Below are 13,448 nucleotides of genomic sequence, written 5' to 3'. Positions count from 1 at the left end.
TGTACATTTTACAATATGTTTCAAAATTTTGTCCGTTATCATTACATGCTGTGCACTCTAACAGGTCTCACTCACGTTTCATTTTGCATGCGGAGGTGGCCCTGTCCTATCTTTGAAAACATTCTGTTGTCAATATCTTCCAGCTGAACAGTCACCTATTACTCCAACTTTCCAGGTTGTTCCATCGGGTGCTACAATATCGCTACCTGAAGGAAACTGAAGTAGTCCAGAACCCTGGGCAGTTTGCTGCCCACACTGACCTTCAGGACATCCACTTCCTCGAGCTGACTTAGTCTTTGTGGCAGCTGTTCCTGTAATAGTAGTTATACATATTAGAACGCGACATAATATTGAATATATTGTGTAATATTAGAACAAAAAACACCTTCCTAAATGTAATATATAACTTGTAAATATTCAACAGGAAACAATGTATAAACATAAGTGTTGCAATTCAAATTACTGTTTATGCAACATATACATAAACAAAAATTATTATAAAACAAAAACATAAACAAACATACCTTTCTCATCAGCATTCAGTAGAACCTTCTCAGTAGTAACATCGTCTGCTGATGAAGAATCCGGAACTATTGGTGATGGAAATTCTTCCTCACATAAAGACTCCAGCAGCTCACCCTCAGATTCATTATTTAAAATCTCATTTAGAGCATTTATAATGTCCGCTTCTGTGCGTAGAAATTTGGCCATAATATATTCGTAAGTTACAAGCACTATCTACACAGACAGAAAGCACTACTAAACCTGTTTCCGTGGTACAAAGCTCTGGGTGCGCAATATCTGCATACAAGGTCAGGCTTGTTTGAACTTCTCTCCCTTTCGTCCCCTGCTGAAAACTGGAATGACGGCCGAATGTGAAGTAAAAATGAGTTTCGCGATTGTTGACCAAACACACACTAACAATAGGCATGAAGCTACATGAAAAATGCGATTGTTATAGCGACTGCACTGGACGGGTCAGAACTGACCCTTCCACAGTTGTAGGTGCATCTTCATATTTCTCTTTTATGTTTTCACCATAAAATGTGAAATGAAGTATAATCACTAATTACATTATTTCATAAAAAGTCACAGAAATGTAACACTCTAGGCAACAATACAAAAGAGTGACAAACAAAAGAATTATTAAGTGGGTCACGAGTGACCCAGCCATGGTTCTAGTGTTACGGCATTTCATATGCAATAGGACGAAATGGTTAGTACCAAGATAAGCTGAAAAATTTAGGATTAATTCTGTCTTGTATTTAAATAATTTTTCTTTATATAATCTCCTGAGACTTGAGTACTTTCTTTTATTTTTCCTCTCTTCTAATATCAGTTAAGAAGTGTGTGTGCATAAATTTTTGTGTGTGCATAAATATTCCTCAAACTACTCTGAAGTGTGTTGCAGAGGGTATTTTGGAAGGCACCATGTGTTAGGATTTTTCCTCATTGCAATTGAGTATGGACTGAGCGAATAATGGATTATTAACTGCCTTTATGTGTACAGTAAATAGCCTAATTTGGTCTTCAGAGTTTGTAAGGGAGCTAAATGCAAGAGGCTGAAGAATATTTCTAGATTCTTCACTAATACTGGTTCTTGTATTCTCATAAGGTGACTTATGTGGAATAATTTGTATCTGTTTTCTCAGGATTATTGCTCCCATCAGTAAAGCAAACCTGTGACCATCTGTGACATCCTTCTTCGTATATGTTCAGTCAGTTGAACAAATGGTCTGATCCCTGACACTTTTAGCAATTATCTAAGTTTGGTCACACACATGAACTGGAGTCATCCACCTGTTATGGACCCTGTAAAACTGTTTCATTTTGATTTCCTGAAAATTGTTATTGTCTTAGTTTACTGTTCATAATTTTGAATCATTGATAATGTAGTAAAAGTATGACACTTTTTTATTCATTTTGTGAAATCCAGAGTTTTACCTTTCTATCCATCAAATCAAGTTGCCAATCTTTGCCCCACTTTGAATTCTTTTTCATATCTGATTGATTATTTCTGGAAATATTTCCTGTCAATAATTCATTATTGGTAAGTATCATTTGTGAAAAGTCTGGGATTGCTAATAGTACTGCTGGTCAGCTCATTAACATAAAATAAGAATGACTAGAGTTCCAGCACTGTCATCTGGTGCAAGTCAGAAGTTATTCTTACTTGGGTTGATGAGTCTCCAGCCAAAATTTCATACTTCATTTATCTAGTGCATCACTTTATCAAATGATTGAATGTTCATACAGTTTTTTCTTTTTTTAAACTAATGGTCCTGAGTTCAGAAGACATTATTGTGGAAGTGCCTCCCTGCCAACAGGCAGGTAATAAATTTCTTGATTCCCTTTTAGTGCTTGACCCAGGTTTGCTTGAACCAACAGTGCTGACCTATGGAATGCGCTGACACACACTTCCTATTTCCACATCTGTCAAAGGGTCTTAGCTAACTCTCCCAACCAGTGTGAGTGGTGTTGACAAAATGGAAATGGGGTGAGAGGATAGAGGAAAGTAAAAGAAGAGACTTTCTATACTGTCCAAACACTCTTTGGTTGCTCCAGCACTAGTAAAGGATGTAGTTTTTACACATATGCCTATTGTTTGACACTTTATCTCCATTGTAAAACTTCTTCTCCCATAACCCTAACAAATAGTATAGTGAGAGGAGCCCTCTTCTATTCTTATTACAGTGGTTTGCAGAGTATATATGTAGACATATTGCAGTCTTTGTGATAGTGATTTACACTCAAATTTTGTTGATTTACATTTATTTAAGTGCTTAACTTTCTTTTCTTTCAGGAAAGAAAATCTGACGATGGCGATGGCGACTCATCAGTGTCTCGTAGAAAGCGAAGACGAAGTGATAATGCAGGTAAGCTGTTTACATGCTACTGCAATGTCTCTGTTATGAGAATTCTGTGAAATGTGTTCTTCCATACTCAGCAAATGGGAAGTGATTCTCCATTACATAAGTGGCACTTGTCACCCACTTGGTAATTCATATTCCTGTTCCAGGAAAAATCAAACAAAAATGTTGTTCATGGTTCATGTTGGGAATTTCTTTGAGCTGTCTGCATTCCTGAAATCAGAGGTCATTAGAAGTGAAAATAACTTTCTGAATTTTCTAGAATGTAAGAATTCAATTTCATGTTTGGCATTTATTCATTACTTCATTCACCTCAAGCCACCTGTGTTAGACTATATATTTGCTGGTGGTTACTTGACACCATGCTGTTTATGGATCTGCTCATCTAATAACATTATCTACACTCTACATCTACACTCTGCAAACAACTATACAGTTCATAACAGGGGGTATGCCTCACTGCCAGTTATTAGGGGTTCTTCCCCTGTTCCATTCGTGTATGGGGTGCAAGAAGAATAATTGTTTTAATGTCTCCATGCAAGCTGTAATTAATCTAACCACCTCCTCAGAATTCCTGTGGAAGTGGTATATATGGGGTTGTAATATGTTGAGAGTGGCATAATTTGTATCCAGTTCCTAATACTTTGTCAGCAGGCTTTCTTGGAATAATTCATGTCCACCTTAAAGAGTCTGCTAGCTCATTTTTTTAGCAGTTCTGTGATACTCTCCCATGGATCAAACAAACCTGTGACCATTTGTGCAACCCTTCTCTGTATGTGTTCAGTATCACCTGTTGGGTCGTATTTGATATGGGTCCCATACACTTCAGCAGTATTTTAGGATGGGTGATTTACAAGCAATCTCCTTTGTAGACAGACTGGATTTCCCTAGTATACTACCAATAAATTGAAGTCTGCTGCGAGCTTTAACCATGACAGAACTTAAACATATTTATGTGATAATATTGTATTACTAAGTTTTTCATTTTGTGAAGTGCACAGTTTTTAATTTCTCAACATTTAAACCAAGGTGCCATTCTTTGCACCAGTTTTAAATCTTATCAGGCTGTAACTGAACATCGATGTCACTTGTCACGCTGTACTTCTTTACACTGAGGTGACGAGAGTTGTGGGGTAGCGATAAGCACATATAAAAATGGCAGTAGTTTTGCATATGCAAGGCATAAAAGGCCAGTACATTGGTGGAGCTGTCATTTGTACAAAAGTCATTCGTGTGAGGTGGTATCAAGCATGATTCTGGCAACGTGATGGGAATTAAGACTTTCAACACAGGAGGGTAGTTAGAATTTGATGTATGGAGCACCCATTTCTGAAATTATTAAGGAATTGAATATTAAAATACCAACAGTGTCAAGAGCATGCCAAAATAGCAAATTTCAGGCATCCTCTCTCACCACAGACAATGCAGTGGCGAGTGGGCTTCAATCAACAACACAGCAGCGGTGTTTGTGTAGAGTTGTCAGTACTAATAGACAAGCAATACTGCATGAAATAACCACATAAATCTATTTGGGATCTATGACAAATGCACCTGTTAAGACAGTGCCTTGAAATTGGGTGTTATTGGACTATGCAAGCAGATGACTGACAAGGGTGACTTTGCTAACAGCACGGCAATGCCTGCAGCACCTCTCCTGCACTTGTGACTATGTCACTTGGACAGAATATGACCGGAAAACTGTCCAGAATTCTTCTGGTAAGATCACATGGTAGGATTAGTGTGTGGCATGGACCTGACAAAGCCACGGACCCAAGTTCTCAACAAGGCTCCGTGTAACCTGTTGGTGGCTCCATAATAGTGTGGACGCTGTCAACATATAGCGGACTGGGTTCTGTGGTCCAACTGAACTGATCATGAACTGGAAATGGTTTTGTTCGGCTAGTTGGAGATTACTGGCAGCCATTCATGGACTTCATGTTTCCAAAAAATGTAAGAATTTTTATGGATGACACTGTGCCATGTCAGAACATTCTGGGCAATTTCAATGAAGGATTTTTCTACCCACATTGCCTGATGTGAACCCCCACTGAACATTTATGGGACATAATCGAGAGGTCCGTTTGTTCACAAAATCCTGCGGTGGCAACACTTCTGCAGTTATGGATGGCTGTAGAAGCTGCACGGTGCAGTATTTCTGCAGGGGATTTCCGGTGACTCGTCGAATCCATGCCATGCTGAGATGTTGTACTGTGCCACACAAAAGGTGGTCTGATGCAGCATTAGGAGGTATCCCGTGACTTGTCACCTCAGTGTATAGCTAAATCAATCACCTGAAAAAAATGTTAAGACACTAGTGATAACGTTTGCAAGGTAATTCATATAAGATCTGAACAGCAACATCCGCAATTAACTTCCCTGTGGCACACCCAAAGTTACCTCGACATCTGTTGATGACTCTTACCATGTCCTTCCATAAAAAACGTAGTCAATCCAGTCAAATTTTTTGCTTGATACTCCCTAACAACCATACTTTTGATAACAAGTGTAAATGTGGTATTATCAGAAATACATTTTGGAAATTAAAAAATACTGCCGTTACTTCATTGCCTCCATCCAAAGCTTCCAGCATGTCATGCGAAAAATATGAGTTGATTTTCAAATGAGCATTGCTATCAGAATACATGTGGCTGGCATGGATATTATTCTGCTAGGGCTATCTCATTATGTCTGAGCTGAGAATGTGTTTCAATGTTCTACAACAAATCAGTGTCTTGGATGTAGGATGGTAGTTCTGTGGATCAATTCTTCTACCCTTCTCATAGACAGGTGCGACCTACACTCGGACTACTCAGTACTGTTTTCTCTTCCTGGTATCAATGATATTATTATAGTTAAGAGGGGCTAAATCAGCTGCAAATTCAGTATAGGAACAGCAATGGATTGACAGGATCTGGAGCTTGGTTCAGTTTTTAGAACTTAAGCTGTCTATGAACACCATTGAAACTAATAAGAGGGTGACTCAAATGAAAACCTTAAATATGTAGTAACAAATTGAAATTTTGCACTGTTATCCTGTAATTTGGTAAGTGTGCTACCAATAGCGTGCAGAATGGCCTGTAGGTGTCAGCATAGTGCAGATGCACACATACCATCGCAGTATGAGTATAAAAATGGCCACCCCACTTGTGACTCGCACCAGGGAAGGAAAGCATTCTTCTATTCAGTTTTTGCGTAGTGAAGGTGTGAAACCTATTTAAATTCATGGATGAATGAAGGTTCAGTAAGGGGATGCATGTTTGTCACAGCAGCAAGTCTTCGAATGAAGTAGGAAGTTCACAAATGGTGTGACTTCAGTGGAAGATGCTCCTCGTCCAGGTCAGGCATGCACAAGGAGTTGTGACTCCACCAAACATTGCACCAATTCAAGCCATAGTGAAGTGACAATGAATGACAATGCAGCATGTTTACAGATTAGTCATGGGTCAGCACACCATATTATGCATGATGTGCTCCAGTTTCACAAAGTGTCTGCAAGATGGGTCCCATGGCAACTGACTCCTGAAATGAGTTAATGACATGTTGATGCTTGTGAAGATCTTCTTGAGCCCTTTGAACAAGAAGGTGATGGCTTCCTTGCAAGAATCGTTACTGGGGACAAAACCTGGGTTCACTTCCACCAGCTGGAAACGAAGAAAGCCAGCAAGGAATGGCACCATTCCTCATCACCAAGTGATTCCCATATGTTTGGAAGACCCAATGGGAGGAAAGAAGTTCCATTCTGATGAAGAAGTACACCACGCAGTGCATGATTGGTTGTGCGGACTACCAAAGAATTTTTTTCTAAAAGAATTTATACACTTTGTAAGTGCTGGAGGACTTGGATTGAGTGTGGGTGAGATTATGTTGAAAAGTGAGACAGCTTTGTACCATTTCTGCACAGTAAATAATATTTTAAAAAATATTGAAGGTTTCATTTGACTCACCCTCATACTTATTTCACTCATCTTTTCAGTGGTAAGCAGACAGTGATTCTTTCCAGATCAAATTTTTGTTTTGGTTGTAATCGTGACACTTGTATTACAAGTAACTTTCAAACAATAACTCATTACACCAGTGACTTGAATCACTGTCTTCACTTATATTTACGACAGAGGCTCAGTCCAGAAGCAGCAGCAGCTTTGATTAATGTGGAAGAAATCAGAGGTCTCATTAACTTGTCAAACAAATTTATTCAATATATAGATTTTTCAGTAAAGTACAAGACATTCTGAAAGGAGATCCGCCATATCTACTGTTAACTGGACACACAAAAAGCTTTTCATTGGCAACTTTGGCAGTTCAGTGGGAAGTCTTTTTGCTGCTTTCTGTCCTCATATTGGGGCTGGAAGCTCTTGTCACACTCAGACTGACCTAAGAACCAGTGTTCAGTTCCCTGTGTCAGCATGACACTGCTAAGCTTTCAGCAGGGATGAATGCGTGAGTGAGACTGGTGGTCCAAGTGGGCCATTTGAATTTGTGTCAAAACTACAGTTGTGAAAATTGTCTCAGACACGAGCTGAGGTTCTATGACCCAAATCTTCCTGTTGTGTACTAGGCACTCCTCTTAGCTTCCTTGACACTTCCCCTCCCCCCTCCCCCCTCCCCCCTCCCCCCTCCACCTGAACACATTTCCATGTATATTTCATGTTTGACAAATTATCAAATTTATTACTGTATTTCAGTTATTGCCCCTGCTATTGTGATAAATGTCAGTACATTTCAGTATAATCACATGATGCACTTCTCTGCTGATTCCTTAAACAGCATGTTTTGCACAGTTTATACCACTGAAAATTTGTACACCAATAAGATTGCTACTGTGGCTTATTAGACTGCTCTCTGTCTGTCTGTCTGTCTGTCTGTCTGTCTCTCTGTAAGTGGAAATTTGCCACTTAACTGGCATATCAAATAACCTGGTCTGTCATTGTCGTACTTCCTCCCAACCCGTAGCAGCGTCAGTCATGCCCCTCTGGAATAACCAAATGCAAGACCGGCCTTGTGCAACAACGTGACTGATCATATTGCAGTTCATTTAGAGGAATTTACCACAGCTTCAGAGTCATGTTCTACATTATCAGAGGCAGGGCCATTCATAAAAATCATAGTGTATACCAGCTGTGCTGTAACTTCCATATCATGTTTAACCTGAACTGGATCATCAAACAGCTGTTCAGGGGCCATCTCGAATTGCAGCAAAGAGCAAGATTGACTACACAGTGGCAGAATATTCTGCCAAGAAAGCGATACTCAGCTATTACCTCACTTCATAATCCATAGCATCTGAATTCCCAAGCATTCCCGCCTCATCACCGCCCTCATCTCCTATATCAGATTCTCTGATATAAGTAGAGGGTTTTGCCTTGTCATTGCTTTCAGTCTCAGAATCCTCCATGTCAGTCTTCACCAGCTCCTGTCCCAGACACTCATCCACCTCTGCCCCTGTCCTGTGCCTTGTCTTTCTCTCTCTTCACTTTCACTTCCTCTCCAACACAATACTTTTCTGTCATGCACTTACTCCCACCAGATCGATGACCAGATGGCATGAGAAGGAAAGAGGCTTTCCTTCTCATTCTGTCTGGTAAGCCTCCCCTGACCTGGGGTTCAGGCTGACTTTTCTGAACTCTGCGTCTTTTCCTAAATCTCTTTCTAGTCCTTATCCTTCACAACACATCCTTACCCTTGAACACTTCTGCCAGGAGGAGGAGCCACTGGCTCCAAAAACTAGCAAATTTAATACCTTTCTTGAAACTTCTTGGCAGATTAAAACTGTGCACTGGACCGAGACTCGAACTTGGGACCTTTGCCTTTCACTGTAAAGTGCTCTACCGTCTGAGCTACGCAAGTATGACTGACACCATGTTCTCACAGCTTTACTTCTGCCAGTATCTTGTCTCCAGTAAAGCTGTGAGGATGGGGTTGATTCCTGCCCTCCTCCCTCCCCTTTCCCCTACATGTTGTGTGGTTCTTTGTGCCATTTTGCTTCACCTTTCCACATTTCTTCTTCCACTGGTGTTGTCAGTCATACTATGGTGTGGGGACTGGGATGGGTTGGCAGCAGGGCTGGGGCACCATCATGTGTCACCTACTGCAATATCCCTCATGTTCTTCAATTTCCCTACCATCTCAGCATTTGTTTCGTCTCTTTCTTTGCGTGCTTTCATTTAGCATTCCTGTGTCATTTGTGTTGTTTTCTGTAACCCAAACAGACCTTCCCTGAGGTTGGATTCTAACAGCTTTTCCATTCTTCTGCTGAGAATTAGTGTTAGTATTTTGCAGCCATGAGGTACTCTCACCTGTCAGTACCTGCTTTCTTTGAAAATGGAATCATTACACTCTTCTTGTAGTCTGAGGGTATTTCTCCTGTCTCATACACCTTGCTCATCAGATGGAATAGTTTTATTTTGTCGAGGCTGCTCTCCCATGGCTATCAGTAGTTCTGATTGGATGTTGTGTACTCCAGGGACCTTGTTTTGACTTGGGTCCTTCATTGCTCTGTCAAATTCCTCCTGCTGTATCATATCTCCCATCCCATCTTCATCTATATAGTCTTCTGATTCCATAAAATTGCTTACAGCTTCACCTCCTATGTATAGACCCTCTATTATACTCCTTGCAGTATTACCTTCTTTATTTACTTGTTTCTGTCTTTCAGTTCTTGATATTCATACAGCTGCTTCAGTTACTTCCAAAGACCTCTTAAATTTTCTTGTTGGCAGTGCCAATCTCTTGCCTTGTGAAATATGCTTCTAAATTGTTAAATTTGAACTCTAGCCTTTCTCCTTAGCAATTTTGTACTGCCTGTCACTCATTTGTAGATGTTTGTGTTCACTTTTACTTGCTTCATTTGCTGCCTTTTTATATTTCGTTTCTTTTATCAATTAAATTCTGTTCTCTTCTGTTTTACAAAGATTTCTACTAAGCCTTGTCTTGTTACATAACTGATCTTCTGCTGCCTTCACCATTTTATATCCCAAAGCTACCCATCCATCTGCTACTGCAGAGATGGGCAATATCTCTGGCTTGGAGGCAATTCTTATGTAGGAAGAGGTTAGCAGAAGGCCACACCTTTTAAAATGATGGCATGCAGTAGTTCACCTTGCATTTCAGAAAACACACACACACAAAATTGTGCCTGTCTGCAGCTCAACATGTCATCTTTATGGTGGATAGCAATCTATCTTCTTCAGAATGTTGTTAATATTCCAACTTGTGTTTTCTACTGTTTAATTAGTGCCATTTTATTCCATGATGAGACATCCTTAGTTTGTCTTTTACTTGTCATATATTTGTGCCTAAATTTTGACAGTAACTCAAAAATGATATTTTTTTTCCATGACGATCAGGAGCCCAACAACCAGCCAGAGAGGAGGCGGGTGGTGAGAGAGGAGAGGAAGAAGAAAAAGAAGAATTAGGAGAAAAAGAAGCAGTAATTGTGAGTTTTGTCAGTAGCATATGTTTACCCCCACAATCATTCTTGTTTTCCTTTCAGGGCACTCTCAGTTTTCATGTGCATGGATCTCCAAGTGATTACAATAGGCCTTCCTTTTGTGTGCTGATATACCTTTCTCTAACTATTTTCTTAATCTGAGACTAAATGTTCCCCTGCAGAAGTGTATTATTTCTGGTAACAGCCACATACCCCACCCACCTACTGAACTAATAGTGGCGTTCAGTATGTGTTTTTGTACATTGGTAACTACAAACTACAGTCCCTGCCAAATATATGCAGCACATTTACTTTGGAGCCAACAGAACCAATGACAATTAGAAGTTCCTGTCTTGGTGTGGCTCATTGTGCTACCTTCAAGTTATTAGCCAGCACTACCCCATTTTGACGTTTGCCTGCTTTATGTCTTCTTTGATAGTTCTTGGAGTCAAAGTATTGCGTTGTTATACTGGCTGAAAAATTGGGGATGGAAGTTCAACACTGACTACTGTAAATGATGTAGCTGACAGTTGCACAGTTGCATTTCACAGTTCACTCACAACCCCACAATATTACACAGTTAATATGGCCAGTTTGCTATTGGTTAGCTTTTGATAAACCTCATTAATAGTTTGCAGGCAGACATCAGCATACTGCTACAATAGTTTACCACTGAAAGTCTATGAGCAGTTAAACCCCAACCACACAGTTCTTGCAGAATAATATGGTATGTGTGACACTATTGAACAGACACTATCATTATTTTAACACATGCCTATTTGTGTTGCACTTATTTCATGATTAAGTTGATGCATTGTTGTTGATCTAAGCAATATAGGTGTCTCGTTTGAAAATTGGCCATGGTCTGATTGTCTCAGGACTAATAATCAGGTCTTTATGTATCCTCACAATAATAGATACTGTTGGTATACTTTGTTTCATGTTTGTTATAGAAATGACAATTAAAACATAACTCATTCAATTAACTGAATCTATTGAAAAATTCCATCTTTTTTAACAGTTTCTTCTATCAGAAAAGTCAGGCCAAATTATTTTTTAAATAATGAAATTAACACACATAATTATAGAAACAATACTTTTGACAAACCTGGCAATTAGTTGGGAAATAATTAAGGGCTGGCTTGGTAATATGTTATCGAATGGTGACTGAGGCACATCAGTATACCAGGAATGAGTTCACTGACCAACTTACTGAGGAACTGGGTAAGAGTGAATTAATAGATGTCAGAATAGTGGTACTGGCTTAAGAAACAAGGAAAGCTTGTAATTCTGAAGGTTTGGGATAGGGATTGCTAAACTTCTACTGCCCTTAATAGTTTGAGAATGGATGCAAAAGCCACTACCAACCATTGTGGAAAATATGTTATCACTTTATGCAGATTGGAATGTCCACACTGGGTTCGCTCTTGATTTTATCTTACAGTGAGAGAACACTCCTCACACTGGCTCATACATTGACAAGTTATTCTATTGTGGCTGACCCAAGGAGACACACCACAATATATCCTTGTGGGTTCTCTGGCTGGAACTTCCCTACACAGCAGACACCCACAAACAGTATCCCAGTTTCATAAAAAATTAACTTTTGTTTAAGGAAACATAAATCAAGAGAGCATGTTAAATATCAGGATATTTGTACCTACTTGATATTAGTCAGTTAATGAATTACAGTAATTTTATTGTGCATGTTGCTACCTGAATCAAATCTGAACAAGTCTCATGTAGGGATTTTGTACTGTTTGATGTTCAATGGTAGATTTGACCACTGTTTTCTTCAAAGATCTCAATTCCAGCTGTCCTCAGGCAGAGAGTCAGTCAACCTGTTGCCCACTCTCTATGGACCATGATTTCTCAGTCGGCATGTGAGCCCCATAGCCATTGATTTGGGCACCACCTGAAACAGTATCCTCAACAACAGAGTTCTTCAAATAATCATTATTTTCTTCTGTTGTAAGAAGAAAGTAACCCTGGCAAAGTTTTCCCATTTTGTGGTAATTCTTCCTGTCCTTTCTTCATTAATACAGAATGACAAAGGAAAATGTTGCACCTCAGAAGATATCAAATCCAGCAGTGGAAACCCATAAAAATGTTTTTATTGCCAAGTTACTACTGTTTGTAATATTCCACAGATGCTGCCAATGCTCAGTTGTTTTAAATTGCTTTTTCACTGTATTTACTTTCACTTCCATGAATGAAATTTGTGTATACACACTCAGCAATACCTCCATGAAGGGCACTATCTACTAAAAGAAGTCCTTTGTTCAGTATTTATCACATTAGAAACTTTTATCTCAGATGGACATTATCTTTTACACTTGAAAATACTGGAAAATTACTTTTTAACAAATTAACCATGTACTGGTAACTAATTTTTTCACTCACCTGCAGTTATCATTGCCAAGTCCCCAAAACTGTTTCACCTTAACTTCAGCTATTCTTTCATATTAAATGTTTTTTGAACACTGAAATTCTGATACTAATACTGCTGATTTTGAGATGACAGGAAAATGTACAGTAAGAAAGAAAAATGCAACAGTAATGGCAGGTTGCCCAGTTATGTTAAGAGATTTCTTTTAAATCACTGATTTTGTTTGTTGTGACCTAACTGCCTCTCACATAACTGACAAAACTTTGAGGACTCTCACTACTCTCCCTGTCACTTCAGTGGACATTGGGCAGAGTCTTGCTGCACTGTGGTGGTTTTCTCATCCAAATTTGTAATATTTTAAGTTTAGGGTCAGTTGTAAAGTGAAAGTTCTAAAGGAGAACAGGTTTTCCAGTGTTTTCCTAATGGTAGTATATTTCTTAAGTTTTGTGTATGTTCTTCTATTTAAGAGGTTTAAGCTCATGTTTATAACTGTAAATATTAATTCAGACAGTCATTAGTGCTGTTTTCATCTCTTGTAAACAGCCAGCTACACAGCTCAGTAAGCCATGTGTGCATTGGTGAAATGTTGGGGGGCAGGTAGCAAGTTACATTTTAAATTTTTCAGTTGTTACCGTTAACATCTTCAGTTAGTCTTGCTAGTAGGATGGGTAGGATGGGTGCATACTGTGTGTGGATGCAGGTGGAGCTGGCCACAGCTAGCAAACAGCTGAATGCATGTCTATGGTATGTCTATGGTCAGCCA

The 13,448-nt window shown here is 39.3% G+C and overlaps 1 protein-coding gene across 1 annotated transcript in view; it reads right to left on the bottom strand.

Moving 5' to 3' along the window:
* LOC126263605 (fibroin heavy chain-like) overlaps positions 1–8,262 on the bottom strand; it is a 49,173-nt gene extending 40,911 nt beyond the window's left edge. The window contains exon 1 of the mRNA XM_049960691.1: positions 8,129–8,262. Coding sequence (XP_049816648.1) covers positions 8,129–8,262 — 134 coding nt within the window. The remainder of the gene's footprint in view (positions 1–8,128) is intronic.
* Between the last annotated feature and the right edge of the window lie 5,186 nt (positions 8,263–13,448).

The sequence above is a fragment of the Schistocerca nitens genome, chromosome 6 (assembly GCF_023898315.1).
Source record: "Schistocerca nitens isolate TAMUIC-IGC-003100 chromosome 6, iqSchNite1.1, whole genome shotgun sequence".
NCBI classification, from domain to species: Eukaryota; Metazoa; Arthropoda; class Insecta; order Orthoptera; family Acrididae; genus Schistocerca; species Schistocerca nitens.
The sequence above is the reverse complement of the archived record's forward strand: the minus strand, read 5'-3'. Positions and strand labels throughout refer to the sequence as shown.